General features: G+C 36.4%; 2 protein-coding genes across 3 annotated transcripts; one reads left to right on the top strand and one right to left on the bottom strand.

The window, feature by feature from the left end:
* Positions 1-619: 619 nt before the first annotated feature.
* LOC121249644 (single-stranded DNA-binding protein WHY2, mitochondrial) lies at positions 620-9,077 on the bottom strand. The gene is made up of 8 exons (XM_041148370.1): positions 8,922-9,077; positions 7,610-7,731; positions 7,381-7,478; positions 7,185-7,277; positions 6,906-7,000; positions 6,632-6,705; positions 1,750-1,838; positions 620-956 (listed from the first exon to the last, which is right to left on the bottom strand). Exons 1-8 carry the CDS (start codon positions 8,951-8,953, stop codon positions 840-842), a joined length of 720 nt encoding a protein of 239 aa, XP_041004304.1. The 5' UTR covers positions 8,954-9,077; the 3' UTR covers positions 620-839.
* A 1,537-nt stretch (positions 9,078-10,614) lies between these two features.
* Positions 10,615-25,428, top strand: LOC121249642 (vacuolar protein sorting-associated protein 52 A). Of its 2 annotated transcripts, XM_041148366.1 has the most exons (20): positions 10,615-10,858; positions 11,444-11,538; positions 11,739-11,796; positions 12,040-12,135; positions 13,147-13,248; positions 14,522-14,605; positions 15,168-15,248; positions 15,701-15,844; positions 19,209-19,300; positions 20,227-20,308; positions 20,526-20,711; positions 21,171-21,286; positions 21,380-21,438; positions 21,814-21,914; positions 22,122-22,172; positions 23,520-23,699; positions 23,793-23,927; positions 24,185-24,259; positions 24,884-24,941; positions 25,028-25,428. In XM_041148366.1, exons 1-20 carry the CDS (start codon positions 10,832-10,834, stop codon positions 25,330-25,332), a joined length of 2,127 nt encoding a protein of 708 aa, XP_041004300.1. In that variant the 5' UTR covers positions 10,615-10,831; the 3' UTR covers positions 25,333-25,428. The 2 variants fall into 2 exon arrangements, with proteins under 2 accessions (XP_041004300.1, XP_041004301.1); XM_041148367.1 differs by lacking the exon at positions 11,739-11,796 and having other exon boundaries at positions 10,633-10,858; positions 11,450-11,538.
* The last annotated feature ends 27 nt before the right edge of the window (positions 25,429-25,455 follow it).

The raw sequence follows: 25,455 nt of genomic DNA, 5'->3' as shown, positions 1-25,455 counted from the left end.
GGCATTAGAGCAAGGTACTCAATTTTGTACCTGTATGTTTGAAATATGCGTTTTGGGGGACCCAAAAGCAGTTCATCTTCACTTGTAGATGTTTCTACGAAATTAATTCTTCTAGCGGTGCCGTGTTAGCTGTCTGGTTTCAACATGATCCACTGGCGAGAGAGTCTTGCATTAAGCTTAGTTGTCTTGGTTCAGCTTGCCTCATGAGGCTCTTGGTTCTACTAGTGCGGGGTCTTTCCACTTGAATGCTGTCTCTGCCCTCCATCCTTAATTAGGTTTCCATCAGAAAAACCCCCCTTGTTTTTCTGATGTGTGCTATGTTCGTGTTAAATAAATCTCTGGCGTGTACTTAAACATCAGGCACCTTAAGTCTGAAAAATAAAAGATTCCCACAAGGCTGAACGCCATTTTGATGAAAAAGTTCAGAAAACGAAGTTGGTTTGCTAAGAGATTATACCAACCCATTTAAATTATGAAAGTTAAGGAAAGAAGGGCTTGAGGGCGTAAAGACGGTACCAAACGATATGAAGAAAACGCCTGGAAGTTGGAACTTTTTAGTTATTACTCACCTGCAAATAATTGGTCAGCAAATAACTGTTGAAGATCCTGATCCAGAGGGTTATCGAATACTCATCAAGTACCACTCCATAATCTAGATGACAAATACCATAGCTAATTCCAGAAGACTTAAAAGATTACACAATAATGACAAGTTTTATGTTCTAATTCATTTTGTTTATCATCATGAACTAACAACTCGACATAACGCACACAACAATATTTTCAGATTGACAAACAATGCGCGGAGGTGGCATCATTGATTCTCGGCTGCCTTGACTTCATTTATCCCACTCTAAATCCAGTAGTTGTGAATCAACCTTTGATGGCTGTCCCTCTGTGCCTCTCGGCAGCTGATTTGTTAACCGGCCCCAACCTAAGATGTGGGGCAATGCAAACTGCAAAATAAACAAGAGAAGTGACCTCTAGAGGAAACTTAAAAGAGTATGAGATACCTCTGACAATACAAAAGGCATTGGTGAGTTTGACCAATATCAAGGAAATCATGCGCATTATCCCATGTTCAGATCTAAGCAAGTACTTCCACCATCGGGGATTATGGAATAATTTTCTTGCCAATCCAAAAGCTGTTGTACCATCTACGACATTTTGTAAAACCCCTCCTCCCTCGCTCAACAAATCTCTTCAAAACCGATCAGGAAAATCACTATCAAAGAATGCACAATGCTTGCATGAGTTGCTTTTTTCCTTTTATTGCCCATGTTTGTCAAGTAGTCCTGAGTTCATTAGTATCCAAAAACTTTCCTACAGAACCTATTTCTTCAAGTGTGCGCCTGTCTAGCAATCAGTAGGCAAACTTTGTCTATTTCATTAAAAATCGTGATAATTATTTTGATGCATCAGTATCATCCAGTTTTTCATGAAACTACATGATCGCTTTTTTTCTTTTCTTTTTTATGACATGGAACCTCACCAAGGCAGGATTCTTAAAACCCTAGATATACGACTCCACCAACTAGAACCATGTATTAGTAACCCAGGAGAACTCCTAGTGGGGGATCAACCCAGAATGTCTGAGTTGTAGATTCATCCCAAGCCCCACCGTTTGACTACTGGGCTGCACCCTGATAGTGATGCTCCATGATCACTATAATCTAATAAAAGATATTCATTGCCATGATTTGAGTTAACTGGAAGGAAATGTGAGTAAAGTTCTTTAGTTGGTCATACACTGCAAGCTGTCTTCATCACTGAGAATTCAGCAGTTGTGACAGGAACAGTGAAGTATTCTTTGGTTTTAAGAATGTTGTTGACAACAGCTGCCAAAAAAGAAGTGTATAAATAATTGAAAAAATCATAAAGAATCTAACAGGAAAAAAAGAAAATTGATAAATTCAAACTAACATCATGCCAAACTATAGAGAATGCTTGCATAACACAAACTTTTAGAATTTAGGGGATTTTTTTAGATGTGCGCTGTTTTTATGTTTGTAAAATTGATGGGACCCATTGAAAAGATGTTAGGAAAGAAAAAATTTTGAAATGTGTGTTTTTGAAATTTGTGAAATTGTTGGGATCCACTTGAAATTTTGTGTTTTTTAGAAGTGGTTTTGATTTTTTTGGGTTTTTTGCGAATGATGGGTTTCGCTGATGATTGGATGGAAGTTATTTTGAGGTTTAATACAAGTTTGTATTGAAAGTAGAGAAGAATGAAAAATTCTTGGTTGGCAAACATGATCCTTTTTTTTTTTATTGGCACCGGGTGTGTGGGAACAACGTCCCTACTAATCCCGGGGTGCACAGGCCTTCGATAAGGAATTTCCTGCAAGTGCACCTTGGGTAATTCAAGGGGAAAATCCCCCAATCAGATCTTTAGAATTGAGTATGACATCTCTGAACTTTTTTCTCTGAAATCTCTGAATATTATGTAATAAATGTTCTAGACTACCCAAGGTCAACTAGAGGGCACTCCAAGTAAGATATTGGCTGGAAAACTAAAAGCTTTGAAAGTCGATTTGAAGTCATGGAATGAACAGATTTTTGGAAATGTAATATTACAAAAAAAAAAAAAAAAATCTCCTACAAGAACTACAAAGTTTGGAGGATGTTGAAGATGAGAATGAACGCAAAGGCCAAGTATTATCCGAGTTAGAAAGGTTGATATTAATGGAAGAGATCTCGTGGAGGCAAAAGTCAAGAGCTTTGTGGCTCAAGGAGGGGGATCGATGCACAAAATTCTTTCTTCGAGTTGCAAACTCACACAGGAGATTTAATGCCATAGAGTCCATGACAGTAGATGAAGGTATATCCTCAGATCAAGCCGTAATTAAAGATCATGTTGCTGTACATTTCAAACGATTGTTGATAGAACCCCATGAATGGAGGCCAAAAGTGGATGGTCTAGTTTTTGAGGCTATTGATCAAAACAGCATGACTTCGTTGGAGAGACCATTTGAAGAGGAAGAGGTACGACTTGTCGTCAGAAAAATGAACAAGGACAAAGCGCCAGGTCCAGACGGCTTTACTATGGCATTTTTTCAAACTTGCTGGGAGGTGGTGGGAGGAGATGTCATGCAGGTGTTTCAGGAATTTTTCTCGTTTGGAAAATTTGAGAAAAATTTAAACGCTACTTTTATTGCACTTGTCCCTAAAAAGGTGGGTGCCATAGAGGTGCAAGATTTCAGGCTGATTAGTCTTGTGGGCAGCATATACAAGATAATAGCCCAGGTACTTGCCAATAGGATGAGCATAGTAATGGATAAGATTATTTCTAAGTCTCAAAATGCCTTTGTGAGAGGTAGACAAATACTGGATTCAGTTCTTGTAGCCAATGAATGTCTAGACAACAGGCTTAAGTCGAGGGTACCAGGTATTTTATGTAAGTTGGACATGGAGAAGGCTTATGACCACGTCAATTGGGATTTTCTGGTTTATTTGTTAGGTAGATGTGGATTCGAGGAAAGATGGAAGGGGTGGATAATGCATGGTGTCGACGACTCGCTTTTTGGTTTTGGTAAATGGTGACCCGGTGGGCTTCTTTAATAGTTCACGAGGACTACGACAAGGAGATCCACTTTCACCACTCTTATTTGTCCTCGTGATGGAGGCACTTGGTAGAATGGTGTCGGCAGCTGTAGTGGGGGGGTTTTTCAGCGGGGGCTTCTAACCATGGCTCCATCACTATTTCTCATCTTTTGTTTGTTGATGATACGTTGCTGTTTTGTGAGGATAATGCAGGACATATTCAATCTCTAAAAGCTATCTTACTTTGTTTTGAAGCGGTTTTCGGGTTAAAGATCAATCTTGCTAAAACGGAGATGGTTGTAGTGGGTGCGGTGAGAAATATTAGTGGGTTGGCCAGCTTATTGGGATGTGTGGTCTCCTCGTTGCCGTTAAAGTATCTTGGTCTTCCGTTGGGTGCAAATTTTAAAGCTAAGACAATTTGGGAGAAGGTGTTAGAGAAACTAGAGCGTAGGTTGGCCGGGTGGAAAAGGTTATACTTATCGAAAGGGGGAAAGATCACACTTATCAAGAGCACGCTATCTAACCTTCCCACATACTTCTTGTTTTTATTTCCCCTCCCGGTAAGCATTGCATCCAAAATTGAGAAACTCCAACGTGACTTTTTGTAGAGTGGACTAGGGGATGAATTTAAATTTCACTTAGTTGGATGGGATAAAGTATATACTCCCTTGAGCGTTGGTGGGTTGGGTGTTCGCAATGTTAGATTCTTTAATAAGGCTCTACTAGGAAAATGGTTGTGGCGTTATAATCATGAGAGGGAAGCCTTATGGAAATGGGTAATTGATGCGAAGTATGGGTGTGCAAGAGGGGGTTGGTGTTCTAATGAGGGGAGGGGGGCTCATGGGGTTGGGTTGTGGAAACACATAAGGCAAGGGTGGGGGACTTTCTCGAATAATACCAGGCTGTGTTTGGGGGAGGGCAGTAGAATCAGCTTTTGGAATGATGTGTGGGTGGGAGATATGGCCTTCAAAAATGCTTATCCTAACATTTTCAGAATTGCAAGAGAAAAGGAAGCTATGGTGGCTGATGTGAGGGTGGTTAGACAAGGTTCACAGGAGTGGAATATTAATCTCACTAGGGAGGCACAAGATTGGGAAGTGAGTGAGCTGGTGGATTTTTTCAGCTTATGATATAACATCACTACCGCAGGTCCAGCTGACGACATGATGGAATGGAGGCTTTCCAAGAACGGGAAATTTTCGGTACACTCTTTTTATGACATTCTTTCAGCTCAGGATAGACCCTATTTTCCTTGGAAGAACATAAGGAGGAGTAAAGCACCTCCCAAGGCTGCGTTCTTTGTTTGGACAGCAGCTTTAGGGAAGATACTAACCATGGACAACTTAAGAAGGCGTGGACTCATAATTACGGATTGGTGCTGTATGTGCAGAAATACTGGAGAAACGGTAGATCATTTACTATTAAATTGTGATTTTGCAAGAGACATATGGACTTACTTTTTCAGCAATTTGGGAGTCGCATAGGTAATGCCAGGAACGGTGGTGGAACTACTAGCTAGCTGGAGAGGGATCACAGGGACACCACAGATTGTAGCGGTGTGGAAGATGGCACCTATTTGTATTTTATGGTGTATTTGGAGTGAAAGGAATGGTAGATTCTTTGAGGATCATGAACGCTCCTCGGAGGAGTTTAAGAGCTTTTTTTGGAAGATTTTATTTATGTGGGCCATTGCTTTAGAGTTAAATGGTCGCAGCTTCTATGATTTCCTTGTAACAATTTTTAGTTCTTAATTTGGTATACTCATATGTATACCTCCGGTGTACTTGGGCTATGCCTATCTTTATCAATACAATTGCTTATTACCTATAAAAAAAAAAATAAATGTTCTCCTAAGATACACAAACCATAACCACACTCTTTAATCCTAAACGCATTTGAACGAAAAAAAGCATCACAGCCCATTAACTATAGACACTTACAACAACTAGCCCACAATTTAAAATGAAGTGACAAGAGTGCATGGTGTTGGTTTGTGGAAGTATATTAGAAATGGATGGGAGGATTTTACTCAGTTAATTAAATTCAAGGTTGGTGATGGTGCGAGGATCAACTTTTGGTATGACTATGACTTATGGTGTGGTGATTCAGCCCTTAAGACCACATTTCCCTCTATTTTTAGACTGGCTCTTAATCAGTAGGCTTTGGTGTCTGCGTTGCTGGATTGTTCTAGTGGGTTCCCTTTGTGGAATGTTTATTTCAATAGAGCAGTTCACGATTGGGAAACTGGATCTATTTTTTATTTTTAGAGCTTATTGTATTCCTAGCAATTTGGTAATTACGAGGTGAACAGGATGCTGTGGATGAACACTGGGAAGCAGAAGTTTTCTGCATGGTCATTGTATAAGGCTTTGTCAAGCCAAAATCATATTTTGTTCCCTTCAAAACCTATTTGGAAAAATAAAGTTCCACCTAAGGTTGCCTTCTTTGGGTGGACAGCATCTCTTGGAAAAATCTTGATGTTGGATAATTTGAGAGAGGGGTCTTGTTGTTATGGAATGGTGTTATATGCGTAAGAAGAGTGGTGTATCGGTGGACCATCTTTTACTTCATTGTTAGGTGGCAAGAATTTTATGGGTGGAAAATCTTTTATAGAACGGGCATTGCTTGGGTAACGCCCAAGAGGGTGGTTGATTTATTTGCTTGTTGGCAAAGATGCAGGGCCAATTTACATAATGAGAATGATTCCTCTATGTATCATGGGGTGCTTATGAATTGAAAGGAATAGTCAAAGTTTTGAAAACAAAAAGCATTCTTCGAACAGGCTAAGAAGTTTCTTCTTCCATACTTTACTTCTTTGGGCATCCTTGTGTACTTAATGGAGCTTGCTTCGATGACTTTCTTGTATCACTTTCTAGCTCATTTTTATGTAACTAGGTGTATGCTGTTTGTATACCTCCTGTGTACTTGGGCTATGCCTATATACTACTATTTATAAATTTTTGTCTTACTTATATATATAACAATTTAAAAGTAAAACAACTTCTGCATAGAGAAAATGGTGGACAAAAATGTGGCAGATTAAAGCTATCCAAAGAAAAATGCCACTATGAGCAGAAAGACTTCTTACACAGAGAAATTAAATAGCCACTACCATCCGCATGAGGCTTAATTGATAAGCTCTTCCTGACTTGACCAGCATTGCTGTAGCATTATTGCTCATCAGAAAAGCCACTTGCCATTTTTTCAACCAGCATAGAATATGTAAACAAAGGATACTTGCATAATGAAATAGATGGATCATGCAAACTGAACAATTTGGTTTAATCGAAAAATGATTCTAAGCCATAAAAAATTGTCTACATTGTGGACTTGTGCACTATAGGATGTCGAAGAAAATAAACCTTGATTTCATTGATGGGTCGTGAAACATCTCACAAGAATCTTGAGGGCCCAAGCTAATCAAAGACCCAACCTCTGTCACTGACAAAGCAATCATCTACAGAACATCCACTAAACCAGTCAGTTAAAAGGCTCATAAATTAGTCCTGTACATGGTTATGGTAATTATACAATAATAAAGTCTACAAACTGCTTGCACATGTTAAATGTGTGGTAGAGGGGACTTGGAAATTAATTCGTATGACTAAGAATGTGACAGCAAAGGAACTAAGAGAAGTTACCTGTCTCTTCTCATTATCATACTTGCGCTCACCAATAGCAGGTAAGAACTTAAACATCATGACACCACGACGGTCAACTACAACACTGCCAGACTATGTAACACAATAAATAATGAGAAGCATTATTCAACTCCAAAAAAAAAAGAAAAAAAAAAGATGTACCAAATAATGGTATTGAACCAAAAAAATATCATACATCCAATTTTGTGAAAGTTGGGAGAACAGGAGTCACAGAGAGTGCAGCTTTGCCCTTGAAAACAGAATAAGAAGCAAATATTCGCTGTGCAGCATATCCTGCAGGTTCAGAACCAAAAGGATGCAGGTGTTCCAGCATACTTGTACATTAGAAAAAACAGGAAAAAAAAAAATAAACAAATAAAAAGGAATTAAAACATTGAAAATGTCTACATAGGCAAATTAAAAACCTTTAGCAGCAGAATTCTCTCTTGAAGTTGATATCCCAGCATGAACTGTAAATGCATGCAGGCATGAAGCATCTTTAACATCACCAGATTTCCCATATAGAAGTTTCCCAGACAACAGGTTCCTTTTTTTGACAAAGCAATTAAAAAATCAGAAATAATGTTAAAAAACCTAAAAGAATAAACAGTCCGAGGTCCAAGTGGTCAGTAAGAGAACATAACATCCATCCAATATGTCACAGGGAAGAATAAAATAACACGGAATATTTGTGAAGTTTAACTCAAGCGGCTTATATGTGTCAAGGCTAGCGTACTTACTAGGGTACAACTGTACAAAGACATTTAATTTACAGTAAAGGGATACATAATCAATATATTCAATTGAAAAAAAAAATCCATTGCAAATGCCTTCTGCTACTCTTTTTTGGTGGGAGGGGGGGTGGGGATGCAAGATAAATCAAATGATTACAATTAGAAGTAATTTTACTCAGAAGAAAAAGAATATGTTCTTGCCCAAGCGATAGCAACCACACAATGCAAAGAACCTACTAGAGAAGCCATAAACACAATGCCAAGTGATTATAATGTGGCAATCATAATACAACAGCACCGAGGTGGAGACAGGGCTGCATAAGAATTTTTCTACATCCCTTGTTCAAATTTTAAGTCGAAATGCAACCACAATGTGCACGTGTCTTGCTAGAAGAGAGAGCGCGCGAGAGAGAGCACCAAAAGCATCTTTCTTTCCTGAGAAAGACATAATTCGATACCGAAATTTTAATAGAACAAGCGGTGGTCTCGGTTTCAAGGTGTGGAATGACATAAAAAACTACAAGTTCTCTCAAGTGTTTGGTCATGCTTTTCAATAGAACATTATTCTATCCTGCAGCTTCACCACCAGCAATTTGCAAAATGACCGACAAAAGTTGAGATGCCTTGCTCCTACGAAGACGAAACATATTTAAGCATAAACTTTCAGGGCCAACCGAACATACAAAGTCTGCAATTTTGATTTCCTTAATGGCACAAGTAAAATATCACACCAGAAGTAAAAATGTCCGAAGCCCAGGTTTGATAGTTGAGAACTTGAGATAGTGAAGGAAACGACAAAAATAAAGAAAAACAACTCACTTAAAACTCAGCCGTTGTATTAGGTTAAGTTGAGTCGAGACCGCAACATCAGACCCCATAAAAACTTGAACTTTAATTATCTTTTACTTTCTCGGGGGCCAAACAGAGAAATGAAAATAGATTCCAGCGAAACAATCGGATCTACTACAAGCGCAAATGAGTCTTAGCTTAAATAAGTTGATACCTGGACTGTAAAAGTCGCGACAGCTTCATCATCTTGAGAGACTGAGACAGAGAGGAAGAGAAGCTGTGCGCGAATTTGGGCGGTCTTTATGATTTGCAGGGACGGGATCGTCAAATTTCAATCGGTACACCTCACTTAAATATATTTGCACTTTTTAGGGTTTTTTTAAGGTGAGTTTGGATATAGAATTTAAATGAGATAAGATGAGATGAGATGAGATGAGATGAGATGTTTTGTTAAAAATTAAATAAAATATTATTAAATATAATTTTTTAGTGTTATTTTTATTTTAAAATTTTTTAAAAAATTAAATTGTTTATTATATTTTTAAATATAAATTTAAAAAAAATTATAATGATGAAATAATTTCGCCAACTCCTTTTTATTTGAGTTTATTATCAAAAAAATAATTTTTGTATATAAATTATATATTTATTTATTTTTTTAAATAAATGTGCACATTTACACATCTTAAAATTGAAAATATCACTTATCTTATTGCGTGTGGTACTGCCATAGAAACCTTTAGTGCTAATTCAGGAACTCATATATTTTATTCCTAGACATCACTAAATACAAAGTATTTTTTAACTTCAAATATTTAATCTTTTCATTTAATTATTATAATTTTTTTAAACTCTCAAATAAAATAAAAAAATAATACAACTTTTTTTAAATTTTAAAACAAAAATAATATTCAAATAATTTTTTAACATTATAATATTTTTATTCAATTTTTTCTCTTATTTTTAAAAACTTAATAAAATATTTTAACTTAAACTATTTTACTGTTATTTATAAATTATTTTATTATTTTCCAAAATATTATAAATGTCCACCTTTTATTTGTTTTTGTATATGAGATAAGATAAATTGAGATTAAAGTTAAAAAGTTGAATAAAATATTATTAGAATATAATTTTTTAATATAATTTTTATTTTGAAATTTAAAAAAGATGAATTGTTTATTTTATTTTGTGTGATAACTTGAAAAAAATGTAATAATTATATGAGATGATATGAGATGAGTTGAGAAGAGTTCTAAAAACAAACGAGGCAAGGTGGTGCTAGTCCAATATTTATAGCTACTGGGCATACTACTAGTGCAATTTATTTATATATTTTTTTAACAAATTTAATTATTAAGAAAAAATAAAAGCTCAAATTTTTTAGTAATAATCAATTTCTTAATTATAAATAAAATTAAAATATTCAAACGATAACTTTTTTTTTTTTTTAAATTTGAGTGAAAATTTTGAATGGTAAGATTGATGGACTAAGTAGCATTTTCTAACTTTTAGTTTCTTTTGTAATAAGGTAATGATATCCATACTTATATTTTATTTGTTACTTATATTTTATTTGCTACTGTTTAATTACTTAACTATTTTTTTCTTTTTATTATTTGAATTTGAATTAAAAATTTCGTTTTAAATAATTTAGAAAAAAATAAATTCAATTAATAGTATAATTATATAAATTAATTAAAAATAAATATAATTTTATAAAAATGTACCTTAAAAAAAACTGGATAATAAAAGTAATATAATAAAGAAAATAATAAGGTTATTACTCTCTTACTACTTATTTACTATTTTTTTTATATTTGATTTTTTTTTAATTTTTTAATTTTACTTAGTGTTAAATGAGGCGGAAGGTAATATCGGACAGCGCATTAGTTACTTATTACGTCGATTTTAGGTTATACCAATTCCAAACAACTATATGACCGACCCGGCCCGACCCGCAGAACGAGTCTTCCTAAGTTCCTATAGTAATCGTAGTAATTGGAAAAAATTTGCCGATCTGTATCTGAAATGAAATTCCCTTCATCCACCATGCATTCAATCTGAACATCTGCTCTTCAAGCTCTCTCAGGTGTATTCAGTCCTTGAAGCGCTTCGTCAATTATGGCCGATGTCGCAACGAACAAAGTGGTGAGGGTTCAACTTTAAATTTCGCAGTGGTTTAGTTCGTATTTGTAAGATCCGATAGCTCTATATGCTTCTTCTCAAGCCAAAATGATTGTTCTTCGTATATTAGCATTCAAAGAACACCTCAGTTTTGCAAGCATTTGCTTCTAGACCCGAAAACCTCTTGAACCATTAAACACTAGCTTAATTGTCTGAATTGAAGAAACTTGAGCAGCTGAAAACGACTTAGTCATGTGATAATCTCGATCTTTCGCATCTTGGATGGAAACCGGAGTTATTTTCTACTGCCTTTTGCGTCATTCAACATAGACAAAACAAAGAGATTAGGATGAAGCGGATCTCCTGTGTCTCAGGTCTTTCCTTCCTTCAAAACACCCCAGGAGATTCCCATTCGAAGAGGACCGAATACACGAAATAGCATCGAGGCGTAAAATAAATACCCGATGCACAGAGTCTTGAGCGTTTAGATCAATCCTGATTGTGCGCTTAGTAGTAGACCATTCTCCATGATATTTCTAACCATTTATCGTGCAAGTAATATGTTCTCACTTAATTTCAGCTTTCTTTTTATCTTTCCCATGCTTGTAGGAACAGTCGTATGGCGAGACAAATGACGATCAGAAAAATATATTTGATTTGGGAGCATTTGTTGGGGACTTGACTATCGAGGAGGATTTGAGCAAGTACGATGTGTCCTTATATCATTGCATGGATTAGTGCTACTTTTACATTATTTGGAATCAGTGATCCATATCACATGCACACTGATTAGTTTAGGAATAGATTATCTTCATTCTTTTGTTATGTGATACGTTGTCAGTTTCATGAGCCTCCCGTACAAATATGGCATCTTGAAAAGATATTTGGTTGACATGTTGTACAGCGATGATATATCCTTGGAAGGCCTACAGCAAGAACTAGAAGAATGTAAAAATGATGATGTATGTAATTTCACTATCATTTTCTTGGATTTCTGATGATTTCCTTGGCCATGGATTTATCAATGCTTCTTTAAGATGCAACCTTTGAAAAAAAAATGTCTTTATTCTTTTCTCCTTGCACCTTCTCCTCTTGTTTCAGTGTTTAAATTGAGTTTTGTTGCTCAGTTGAAAAATGGATTTTGATGTTCTTTTCTATATGTTAGCGATTCCCTCCTCACCTCTTTGGCCTCTTTAATGCCGTAGGTGGTTGCAAACATACTGTCTAAAGGTGCAAAATTACGAGAGTATACAAAGGGAGTTGAGAACAATTTACGACAAGTTGAATTAGACTCAATTCAGGTATGTGGTGACTAAACTAAATCTTTCGGTGGTGATCCATATGTGTCTGTGTGTGCACATATTTATATAATTCATCATTACTTGATATTGTAACTCTCTCCTTCTAGGCTTTGCTTGAGTTATGGTAACCTGAAAACTGACTTAAACATGGTGTCCACAGCATAAGGTGGTTGATACTTTGTTGTGGCAAAACCTGTAATTCTTCAAATATGGCGTAATTAGTTTTCTTGTTTATTTTAGGAAGTTTACTTCAAAATAGTCTTTTTGTTACACTTCTTTATTAGATAATATTGTCCAAAGACTTTAGTGGTGTAGCATTGCATCCCTGTACAGATTTTCTTCTTAAGAGAGATTTTTTGCTGGGGAGGTACTTTCTTATTGGATGAAAGATTAGTGTAATTTCCTAGTTAAAGTCTTGAGCCTCTGAGTTTCATGCCATTGCCATTGTTTTCTAGGATCAACTTTATAAGTTTGGTACAATTTTAAATCCAGGATTATCCCATTGCTCCTTCCCCTTTTAACGGCTGAGCTACATGGCTCCATTAATTTTTTTTGAATCAATGTACACGAGACTCGAGTTGCAAAATAAGCCCTACCTTGTATGTATGATCTACTTGGGCTTACTTATCTGATAAAGAAGAAGAGTTAAAGCAGCCTGAATATAAGGTGATAATGATTGGGTTGGGGAATTTAGGCCGTAAGGGTCATGGAGCATAGCTTTTATGACAAAAACTTTTTGGAAGGATAGCTTTGATAATTTTTACTTTGGCCATTACACTTACATATACAGAGCTCCCAAGCTTTAGTTGGAGACGCATTTGCAGTCTATCTAATATCATGTGTATGTGGAAGTGCGTACAAGCATGCGTACGCACATCAATGAAGAATAAGACATTATTTACTTGTTTGATTGTTTGTGTGGCAGAGATACTCTTCATTTTGCGTAACTTAAAAAAAAAATTGGAGGTTTTCTGTTGACTTTATTGGTATTCTATCTTTTGAACATTGCAGGATTACATACATGAAAGTGATAACTTGGTGTCTCTTCATGATCAAATTCGTGAATGTGACAGCATTTTGTCACAGATGGAAACTCTCCTCAGTGGATTTCAAGTATGTTGGCCCTTGCTTGGCAATAAACAAATGTTTACTTGCTTGCAGCTTCAGTGAGACTTTGTTTCATTTCTTTTAGAAGTAACCGAAGGTTTCATTAATCATGCAAAGTTTTATTTTTTCATATTTTTTGAACTGATTAAATGGCTTCTCAAGCATATTTGTTGGAAATAAGCAAGTAATCACTCTAATAACACATTGGCTGAGAACGTAGTCCATCATATCTTTAGTATAATTCTGCCACTTTGCAACAATTATAATTCATGACATTCTTTTTAATAATCTTATGATTGGTAACTATGCACCCACCTAATGCGTCTTGAACACATGATATCACCATCAGGAGGGGTTAGTGTTGTTAGAGTTCATTGGCTTTTCCTGCCTATTTCAACAAGACCGAAACCTTGTGCAAAAACTTTCATATTTTGATTTGCAGTGCAATTATTTGTATTTTCAAAGTAGATCAAGCATAAAGGAACTGTGTGGTTTGGGTCAAAGACTAGTTTTAAGTTATACCCAAAATGCAATTCAAATGTAAATAGGCGGAGGATGTAACAAGCAACAAATTATATTATTCGAGGGGTTCATCTTGATGGTTATTTAGATATTGTAATCCACAGTCTGATCAATGAGGACATGGCCTGACTTCCCTTTACAACCATACCATGTCTATGAAGTCCAAGTGCAGACCAGTGCATGATCTGGCTTTTTCTCTAGGTTAATTCCCGATGTTGTAATCCACAGTCTGATCAATGAGGACAAGGCCTGACTTCCCTCTACAACCACACTATGTCTATGAAGTCCAAGTGCAGATCAGTGCATGATCTGGCTTTTTCTCTAGGTTAATTCCCTCATTAGTTTCTTGGTATCGTAAATATTTAAATAGCACCTCTTGGATCCCATACCCCTGGATCTTATATATAGAAAGTACTAAAGATTACTACAAAAGATCCATGTAGAAGGTCTAAATGATTTTGCAAGTGGACCATTTATATGCTGTGAAAAAGAAAACACTGATTGTAGGCACTAGCTTCATTTCGTTGTTGCTTAAGAGGTGTTTAAAAGTGTGGTCCTATTTTTCCTACAAACTTTTGTGAACAATGATAGTGATTTTGGTTCAGCTTTGGGATGTTTAACTAAGAAGTCTTGAATACATGTTCATTTTAAATGATATACAATCTCTCTGTTACCTTGTCGTGGATTGATTCTTTGTGTTTGGATTTTTTTTCTTTCACTTTTTAATGGAGTTGTTCATTGACATTTTATTTCCCAGGCTGAAATTGGTTCCATAAGTTCAGACATAAAAATCCTCCAAGAGAAGTCTATGGATATGGGCCTGAAGCTTAAGAATCGCAAGGTATCCTTGTGAATTTTTGCTTCATTTTTCTGTTGGGTTTTCAGTTTTGAGAACCACAGAAGCATGGATTGTGGATTAAATTAGATTTTAATGATGCTTTCATCTTGTCACATGGCCGTGTAAACCATTTGATTCGAGTCATCTTGTGTGGAAGGAGCTAGATGTAGTCAGTACAAAAAAAAAAAAAAAAATGTTGTATTCAATTAGAGTTTCTTTTGGTGTTTATTTGTGCTTTGTCAAGTATGGACCACAATTACAGAACTCAGGTAATGAAACAGGCAGAATAAGAATTCTTCAATTGGTCCTTTGCGGTATGACCTAGTTGGACTGCATCCTCATTCTATGATTCTTTTTTCTTTTTTTTTTTTTTGGGGGGGGGGGGGATTGTATGTAGAAGGACTCTTGGATAATAGAATTCATTCTGAACCATCATCAGTCAGTTTGTTTTTGTGCTCAATTAGGTTTTCTGTTTCTTGGAATAAAAAGGAACTCAAGTGAAATTATTGTTTATAGACATTCTGTTTTTCTCTTGCGCTTTACATTAAATATGTTCTTTAAACAGGTGGCAGAATCAAAATTGGCAAAATTTGTAGAAGACATTATAGTCCCACCGCGGATGGTTGACATAATTATTGATGGAGAGGTATCACTGGTTTTTGTATGACAAAATTTTTCCTTGTTCATGTGATGATTGATATTGTTACATGTCTGTCTTAGCCATGAAACTTGGTTAATTATATATATATATATATATATATATATATATATATATAAGAAAGAAAAGAAGCTTTGCAACTTGATCACACTCAACCAAAATTATTCTTGTTTAACTGTCCCCTTTTCCCAAATCAAAGAGTTTCATTGATTCTTCTATCACAAAAGATTATCTATCATAAAAGATTACCTGGACTCTGGTTGCTATTAATTTAAGGGAAGTGAATAATGTAGAAATATTGATACAGGTGATTTGAGAGGAGAATACATGTGTTTTTGTCCATTTTGGTTGTGCTTCCTCTTCAATGTAGTGATGTGGAAATTTTTTTTTATCCCTTTCCTTTTGTTACTGTTAACATACTTGCAGTGGAATTTGTCCAGGTCAATGATGAATTCCTGAGAACTCTTGAGATTCTAAGTAAGAAGCTGAAGTTTGTAGAAGTGGATCCTATGGTCAAAGTTTCAAAAGCTCTAAAAGATGTTCAACCTGAGCTAGAAAAACTCCGTCAGAAAGCAGTTTCAAAGGTTTTTTTTTACTACAATTGCATATGCACTGGCTGATGAACGTTATTTAATTTTTTTGTTTTATGTACATTTTCCATAGTTATTTTATCTCCTAGATAATTGAAATTAGAGAGAGCCTCTCGAGAGAATACGCACGGAGAGAGAAAACCCTAGGGCACCCAAACTTGCCGCCACCCTAGCCAGCTTGTGACACCTCACCACCGTCACATACAAGGTCGACGGTCCCTGGTGACTTTGTTGAGGCCGTCCGGCGTCTATCCTCCCTCCGGCGACCTGGACTTTTGCAAGTTTCTCTTTCTGTTGTCTTTCAGAGTGAGCCCGTGTGTAGTGGCACTTACTACCAATGGCTCCGTTGGCCGTGCCATCGACACAGTAAGAGTCGCCGGCTTCCAGTGAGTCTGCTGGGAGTACTCCGGCATCAAGATTTTGTCCCGCGAGCCCTATTTGCAGCTAAGCTCCGTAGCTCTTCAACTGTGTCCTTCTCGCAGCTTGTGCTCGTATCTGCACTGAAGCTTGTGCTCGTATCTTTGCATAAACATTCGATAGGAATGAAGCTTGGAAAGCCCTTTAACTTGGTAAGCCCCTACATCTGAAATCGAAGGTTTGAACTTAATATGGGTCAATTGGTGCGATTTTGGATGGAATCAAAGGCTTTTGAGTTTTTGCCAGAAGCATGGAGGTCCTCATTAAAAATTGTGGAGAGGAGCAGAAGGGTTTGGAGGTCTGTAGCTATGGGTTGGAGTGGTATAGGATGGCTGGTGGCTACGGTGGAAGTAGTATTACAAGCGGGGAGAAATTCGGATTTCACAAAACATTTGCACGAAGGAAACAGAGCATTCGTGGCTCAACGATGCTCTAACGTGCATGGTAGGTATCTAATTGTCATCGAATATGGTGGAGGCCTGCGGAGTGTTGTAGTCATTCCTGAAGGGTATGAAGGTCTGGATTGGGAGAAGTTTGCTGTTGAATTACGCAGAGCCGCGTATATGTTTTTTTCCTTTCATGCTGATGGGTCAAGGAAGGAAAGCTTGGAGAGGACATCTGATCATGAGAACATCAACCTGGAGTTGAAACAAAAAAACCCAGGCACAACCACAGTGGCGAGGCGATCATATGTGGCAGCTTTGAAGACGGGTCATGCTTTGGTGACTCAGAGTGAGGGGAACTGTGAAAGTGGCCTGCAAATCACACAAGCTCAGAACCAACTTGTCATGATGCACAATACATTAAAGGAGATGGAAACCCAGCTTGTCGAGTTGAAGGCTGCAATCGCTTTCTTGTCTAGGAAAATAGACTTGCTTTCAGCTGGAGGCAAAATGGTCATAAGAAACAAGCCTAAGATAGGCCCGAATCCTTTAATCTTAGATAAAGGAAAACAGAAAATCGGTTTCAACCTTGTCCCTATAACCAGATCCACATGCGTAATGGAATGCCCTTTGCCACAGGTGACACAGGAAAGACAGTCGGTGTTACACCCTTGGTTAGTGTTCTCCCCAAAAAAACTATGGCTCTCATGTCGAAGTTGAAGGAAAATGGTGTAACGCCGAGGTCTGAAGGGACTTGCTACCAACCCAGAATCTCCAATGGTGACCATGACCTTACCATTGGAGAGAACCAATGGAGTTGTTGAGGAGGTATGAGATTTGAATATGGGTTTGTCATTGGTGCCTTGCGAGGATAAATGTTTAGGACTTGGTGTTCAGTTGGGAACTGTGTATGGAGAAGATGTTGTCCCCCTATTATCTCTTTCTCTATTAAACAATATAGCTGGATCATCATCGGATTGGGTTTTGCAAAAGGTTAATGAGATACGACAGTGTGTGGGGATTACTTGTGGAGAATTTGACGACCAATTCATAGCACTACACGCTGCAATTGAGGCGGGTCACTCACTTGAAACAAAATCAAGATTTAAGAAGAGCAGGGAGTTAAAATGTCTTACTTGGGCAATCAACTACGACGCAAAGGGAGGTAATACAAGTCGAGGGAGGACTAGAGGGAAGGCTTAAAGCCTTCCTCAGTCCTCGTAGGATAATTCGGGTGGAGTATTAATTGTGTGGGAGACAAAGGGTTGGGGTAGTTACAGTGACTTGCTTTGTTTTGGAAAGCCTTCTTTTGTCCCAATAGGGCTTGGTGTCTATTGGATAGGTTTCTAATTTCTCCCTCTTTGGGGGGTGTTCATTTAGGGGCTCTCTATTATGGGCTAGGTGTTCTCTCTTGTATACACTCAGTGTACTTGGTTACGCCTATTGATATTAATATATATTTTTACTTATAAAAAAAAATGTACACTTTCCATCTCTACAATGTTAATGAGACTACACCCTCTACAATGTCATGCATATCATATCCACAAATATGTAGTTGCTTTATGGTCAATGCCCACGGAGAGATTTGTACACGGATGATTGCTTGTTTAGACTGCTTAATATCAATTAGTAAGAACAGTCCTTATAGCGTTAAAATATGAAAGTAGAAATAGTAGCCATCCTTGGTGACAAACATTTTGGGCTTAGAGTCCTTGGCAACCCCAAAGCTAGGTTGACATGAGGAGCTGACCCTAACATGTAGTTTTTTCAATCATATTGTGTCTGTTTCTAACATATCTTGTAAAGAACTACAATTTTGACACTTGTGTACCTTTGAAAAAGTTGGTTATTGGTACTTACGTTTGATACTTGAGCATAATAACATTGAGACTTAGGTGCCGTTTGGATAGTGAATTGAGATGAGGAGATGAGATGAGTTGAGATGAAAGTTGAATAAAATATTGATAGAATATTATTTTTAATATTATTATTGTTTTGGAATTTGAAAAAGTTGAATTGTTTATTATATCTTGTGTGGGAATTTGAAAAAGTTGTAATGATGAGATGAGATGAGATGAAACACTTTTACTATCCAAACGGGGCCTTAGTATCTGTCTTAGTCATATATTCATCTACATCTAATAGTAACTAGTATTTTTAGTTTGTCATCTAGAACGGAAATTGAAGTCTGAGGTAATTTTTCTAAGTCCAAAGATTGCCATGAGGATAGGAATAGCGGCCTTCGTCAACAGTTTTTTCTCTTAATTGATTACAACTGCCAGTAGGCTATGCAAAATTTCATTCATTTAAGGACGAATTGACATATTAATTGCGAAGTAAGTTCAGATGTCTTTATGAATTTTGGTGGGTGGGGTCATGTACTCCTGAGGTGTGGGTCAGAAGGGCCCCTGATGAGGTTCCACATCATCAAAAATAAAATAATGTTTTATGAGTCAAGTTTTAACAGTTGACATTTTCTACCATATGATCACTCATTTAATGGGGATTTGACACATGAACTGTAAACTCTTTCTACTGTTTTGATCTTTTTGCAGACGTTTGACTTCGTTGTTCAGAAGCTTTATGCTTTGAGAAAACCAAAAACAAATATCCAGATCCTTCAACAGAGTGTACTTTTAAAATACAAGTGAGTAGTGTCTAATAACTTCTTAGTTATGGCACATGTTAATTTGGCAATGTTTTATCATATAGGTATTTTCCATTCGCCAAATCCCTTTTTTTGGTTCTTTTCTTTCCCCATGGGTTTACATCACTATGGCTAGCTAACCTGTTAGTATGCAATTGCATCTTTATTGCATATGGATCTCTAAAGGACGTGGTGATGGGCTGTGTTTGATCTTTCTGTGAAATCTTCTTAGCATGCTTGTGAGTTTTATCATCGGTCAATATTTATATCGTCCATCATATCTGAATCCAATTACAACTTCTTTATCGCTGAAAGTTCCTTATTTTGTTTAATATTGTGCCGAGAAGCTTCTTGAGATACATTCTTTTTTGTTCACCATTAACTATTAAGCTAGGAATTCTTCTTGCACACGTGTACTTTTCTCTTTTTGAACCTATTTTGGGAAAACTGCATACCATATATTGGTTGTTTCTTTTGATTTGTCGATTAGAAAATTTGACTTTACATAATAAGAGCTAGTTATATGTGTGTATCCTTTCCTTTGATCATGGGGTTGAGAGCTGATCAAACACCATTTTTGAGCCCATCATGAGCTGTGCTAAGAATGCTCTTGATGGTTAAAGCTTTTCTGTGCATCCCCAGCATTCATTCAGGTAATTAATTGTATGTGATGCTAGCTAAAGCATTGGCATCAATGTCTGTAAAGAGAGCTACTTATCCATGTCGGACGGCATTATAAATTTAGTGTACATGAATTATTTTACGCAAATTATTTTAGTGTCTTTCTTAATAAAGATTTCATGACATTGCCATTATGCGTGAAGTCATTCCCTTTTTCTTTGTCCACCAGAAGGGTATTGTTTATCATATTTCTGTGGGTCAATCATGGGCATATCATAAAAGTATATTAAAACATGAACACACAGGTACATCGTTTCCTTCCTCAAAGAACATGGCAGTGAAGTATATAATGAGGTCCGTGGAGCATACATTGACACAATGAACAAGGTGAATATTTGAACCAATTATCTATTTTTTTAATTAGTCGGGATGCGGACGAAAACTTTAACCCATGCAATTCTACTTTTATGAGGACTTGGCAGTGTTCATTTGATCTTTATAGAGTTAGCTTTAATTTCATTTGCTTCTCTTCTTCCTCATATTTTGTCTTGTCTTCACATTGATATTTTTGAAGAGTATTGAAGTGCAGCTACATGTTCTGCAGGTCTTAAGTGCACATTTCCGTGCATATATTCTGGCTCTGGAGAAACTACAGTTGGATATAGCAACATATAGTGATTTGATTGGTGTGGAGACTAGAAGCACTGCTGGTCTTTTTTTAAGAGGGAGGGAACCCCTGAAGAATCGCTCTGCTGTTTATGCTTTGGGCGAGAGGATAAAAATTTTGAAGGTTTTCTTAAATACTTTTTAACAAATAATTTCTCTGCCAGCTGTGAAATATGGTATTTGTGGAAGTAATGCATGTAGCTTCTCTTGGCAACCACTCACTTAAATTTCAATTTCAACTCTTTGGGCATTGGTCTGTTTCTATTATATTTGGCTTCTCTATGGAATGCTTATTCTGTAGATTAACATTAATGAGTTGCTTCCTATATATTATTTCACCCATGTGTCAATATTCCCATGAGCTTAATTTTGCATTCTCAAGGGAGTCATTCTTACACGCATCCTGTGTATTTAAGTTTCATCCCTTTTCTAGTAAATTGAATTGTATGTATTAAAAAAGTGCTTATTAGTATTGCATTTGCCAGTCAAAGCATGTTCCATATTTTTTATAAATGAATCTAAGACAGTTGTGGTAGACACTGTGACCTAATTGCTTGCTAATGCCGTGGTCTGGAATTATCAGGAAATTGATGAACCTGCTTTAATTCCACATATAGCTGAAGCCAGTTCCAGCAAGTATCCTTATGAGGTTCTCTTCAGGAGTTTGCACAAGCTGCTTATGGATACTGCTACTTCTGAGTACTGTGGAGTTTGCTCATTATGCTTTTTTCTAAATGATAATGAATTATAATCCTTTGGTGATAAGCATTTTACATTCTTTGTCTTCTACAGATATCATTTCTGTGATGATTTCTTTGGTGAGGAATCCATATTTTATGAAATTTTTGCAGGTAACTTTGATACATATTCCTGCATTACTTGCATTAAATGTTTCTAGACACAACTGATGTCAATTGAGTTTCGGTGGTTCTTATCAGGTATTATTCAACATATAAAAAAAATGGCAGTCTATGGAATGACTTGCATTAGAATTTGATCATTATGTTTACAACTCAGATTGTATTATACATTCTCCTCTGAATAAAGCATCATTCTCATCATTCTCATGTACTTGGGCATTTGTCTGCCTCTATATATTTTGAAGCTTCATACGAATACAAGATGATTCACGAGCACTGTAAACTTTGAATTGTGTATTTTTTTTCTTGTGCCCAAAAACAATTGGATAGATTAGTGATTCTTTGCTTGCTCTTTGAGATTATCAGGTCCATTTGCTGTCATTGATGAGCACTTCAATTCAATACTTCCAAATTGTTATGATGCAATTGGCTTAATGCTCATGATTCGGATAATACATCAGCACCAGGTAGCGTTCCAAGCTTTGATCATTCCTATTTTTACTTCTAAACGTTCTCTGTTGTTTCATGTTATATTTTGATTATATCATATGGGGTTAGAAATAGCAGTTCTGATTTTTAGTGAAGTGTCCAAAACAATCATTGTTTCATTACTCAAACTGTGTTGAATAGTGATTCTGGTTGTGGTTAATTTGTAACTGATGTTTACTTTTCAGCTCACAATGTCGCGGCGACGGATTCCATGCTTGGATTTATATTTAGACAAGGTCTGTTATTTTTTAATATAGTTGCTATGTTTATCTTTTGAGCTGCCCAACGATGATTCAAATTTCTGTCTAAAGATACATTGGCACAGTTTGTAACTTGGAAGAGAGACTACCTCTGATGCTGGAAAAGGAGTGGTATAACCTTTTTTTATAGGTAGAAAAGGAGTGGTATAACTAGGAAAATGATCAAGGACCATAACATATAATAAGATTTTTTTTTTTGGTCTCCAGTTAATTTCTCCATTGTTGGGGTCACTAATTTTTTTAAATCATAGACAAAGTATATATATATGCATATATTCTTCTTTGACTGAATACAGGAGAACTTACCATATATGAAAAATCAGGAAGAAAATATGGTTGAATTGACATTTTCTTTCCCAAAACCTCTAGCTTAAGACCAGCTGACCTTATTTGTCCATATCTTTTGTTGTACCACTTCAGGGATTTGGATCTAATGGCTTATTTCAGGTTTTCTCAGCCACCAAAGTTTGGTGGCAAAAACGTGGAGCCCTCGTGTAATTGACAGAAGATGGCTCTAATGTTGTTGTCCTTACAAAATACTTTTAATCCCTTTTTTAATTGGCCACACCTTATAAAAACTCCTGAAATTTGAAAGCGATGGAACTCAACTGCTGAATGACTAGAATTTGTTTCTAAGTCAACATATTGGCTTTCATTTTGCAATTTTTTTTTTTTGATAGGTGGTTTTCATTTTCAAAATTCTCCCTCAATCCTGCTTATGTTTTTGCTAACCTCGTGTAATTGACAGAAGATGGCTCTAATGTTGTTGTCCTTACAAAATACTTTTAATCCCTTTTTTAATTGGCCACACCTTATAAAAACTCCTGAAATTTGAAAGCGATGGAACTCAACTGCTGAATGACTAGAATTTGTTTCTAAGTCAACATATTGGCTTTCATTTTGCAATTTTTTTTTTTTGATAGGTGGTTTTCATTTTCAAAATTCTCCCTCAATCCTGCTTATGTTTTTGCTAACTTATCAAGAAAAAAAATTATCTATCGATCCTATTTCTTTGTCCTCTACACGGATTCCAAAATTTTAAGAGATTATCATTGTTACTGTGTTACTTCTGAATTGCCGTGTTTTCCTCCCTGTTTTGCTCGTGTATTCTCTTCTCCAATGTCTAGAATATTTATTTTGTAAATCTAAGATCCTTCAAGTCTTCACTTTGGAAAGCTATAATTAGACATCAAAAAAAGAAAGGAGGTCCAGCAAAATGGTACAGGGGTAGAAAACTGTTGAAACTCTTCTGCTGTTGTGTCTTGGATCTTTAACCTTACCACAAATTATAACGGTGACTCATTCTTAACTCAATTTGAGCAGGTCAATATTTCCCTATGGCCCCGTTTCAAGATGGTATTCGATATGCATCTCAACAGCCTGCGCAACGCTAACGTGAAGACGTTATGGGAAGATGATGTTCATCCTCACTATGTCATGAGGCGTTATGCTGAATTCACAGCTTCACTAATCCGCCTCAATGTTGAATATGGAGATGGGCAGGTGAGACACAAGAACTGAAGTAATGAAACATGTATATGCTTGGTTTCATAATGAGATCAATTTCTCAAAATACATAATTCCTCAACATTGCAGCTTGAATTGAATTTGGAACGACTGAGAATGGCTGTTGATGACTTGCTTATCAAGCTTGCAAAAGTATTCCCAAAAACCAAATTACAAATTGTGTTTCTGATTAACAACTACGACATGACAATTTCTGTTTTGAAGGTAAGGATTAGTTTCTTATTTGCTTCTGGACTATGAAATCAACTTTATTAATGTAAAGGTAGAAGTTGGGGTGGTCGGGCAATAAATTTTCAGACCAGCTCCTTTTTATCCAAAAAAACTTTTTGGACAAGTTTGCTTCGTTATAATGCCTTTTGGATGGACAGCATATTCGCTCATATTTGTTGCTCAAGAAATTTGCAGTGTCCTCTGGCCTTAAGCTGCTGTGAATTTTAACATGTTTGTCGGTTGGATTTCAGGAAGCCAGTCCAGATGGTGGTAAAATTCAAATGCACTTTGAGGAGCTGCTGAAGAGCAACACAGCATTATTCGTGGTAACTGTCAACCAACAGCTTTGAGACATGGTTTAGATCCAGAAGGAAAATTTCATTATTGATCTTGAAATTGAAGAATTGTGCCTAGGCTGGTTGCTAGTGAAACTTTTTTTGTTTTGTATTTTTTGCTTATTATAAAGACATCTAGGGAAGCCATAGGGTTAAATAGTCACTGTTAGAAACTGAATATATATGTTCTGTTTTTTTTTTAAAAATAAAATAAAAATGATGATGACTTTCCATGGGTTGTTATTCTATGACTGAAGGGAGTGTACGCATCTCCTTGAAGGATTAAAACCTTTGTCCTGATTCCTGTCTCAACAGAACGGTGCTATCTTCAACTTACCCCTCTTTCAAAAATTGTATTTCTTGATATTACTGAAGGGTGTGCAAGAAATGCTTCCTTTAATCCCCTCAGGAAGCTCCTTGGGAAGTAACTGATATGTGTAGGGGAAGAACTTTGTTTTCGCAAAATGTGCTGACATAAAGTTTGAAAACAACCAAATGCCTCTTCTGAAGCTTATATCGTTCTCCCTATCAATGTTCTGTTTTGTGTAGGCCCTTTTTCCTGACTTTTGGGTTTTTGTTTGCATTTTGTTTTAGTTCGTCTGTTTCTTCTTGCAGGAAGAGCTGCTACTAGAGCATTTCAGTGATATAATAAAGTTTGTAAAGACCCGAGCCTGTAAGTATTAAATCGATGCAATGTTTCAATATAATTTTTTCATATGTTTGTTTAAGGAAATGGGCTAATTCGCAAGCTGTTAACAGCGGAGGACCCGACTTCTAGTTCCGAGAAACCCATAGCCGTTGGAGAAGTTGAGCCACTGGTGAAGGACTTTGCAAGTAGATGGAAAGGTGCAATAGAGCTGATGCATAAAGACGTCATAACTTCTTTCAGCAGCTTACTGTGTGGTATGGAGATTTTGAGGGCTGCATTGACACAGCTGCTGCTATATTATACCAGGCTCTCGGACTGCATAAAGAGGATTGTTGGTGGATCTGCACTAAACAAGGATCTCGTTTCCATATCTTCAATCATGTATGAAATTAAGAAATACTCCAGGACCTTCTAAATCCTTCACGAGCTTGTGTTTTGATAAACGGGTTAATTTGGATGGCGAATTTAATTTTGAGGTTTCAAAATATATTAATCTTTGAATTTGTGGGCTTATATATATATTGATATACAGGGAAAG

Source organism: Juglans microcarpa x Juglans regia, chromosome 2D (genome assembly GCF_004785595.1).
Source record: "Juglans microcarpa x Juglans regia isolate MS1-56 chromosome 2D, Jm3101_v1.0, whole genome shotgun sequence".
NCBI lineage: Eukaryota > Viridiplantae > Streptophyta > Magnoliopsida > Fagales > Juglandaceae > Juglans > Juglans microcarpa x Juglans regia.
The sequence above is the reverse complement of the archived record's forward strand: the minus strand, read 5'-3'. Positions and strand labels throughout refer to the sequence as shown.

Coding starts and splice junctions, on each gene's coding strand:
- LOC121249644 (XM_041148370.1), bottom strand. CDS start 8,953: ATGATGAAGCTGTCGCGACTTTTACAGTCCAG. Junction 7,278..7,380: donor CAACTTTCACAAAATTGGAT/GTATGATATTTT, acceptor TGTGTTACATAG/TCTGGCAGTGTTGTAGTTGA. Junction 957..1,749: donor TGATGAAGACAGCTTGCAGT/GTATGACCAACT, acceptor TTTATTTTGCAG/TTTGCATTGCCCCACATCTT.
- LOC121249642 (XM_041148366.1), top strand. CDS start 10,832: ATGGCCGATGTCGCAACGAACAAAGTG. Junction 12,136..13,146: donor TTGAATTAGACTCAATTCAG/GTATGTGGTGAC, acceptor TGAACATTGCAG/GATTACATACATGAAAGTGA. Junction 20,712..21,170: donor AGAGGATAAAAATTTTGAAG/GTTTTCTTAAAT, acceptor TGGAATTATCAG/GAAATTGATGAACCTGCTTT.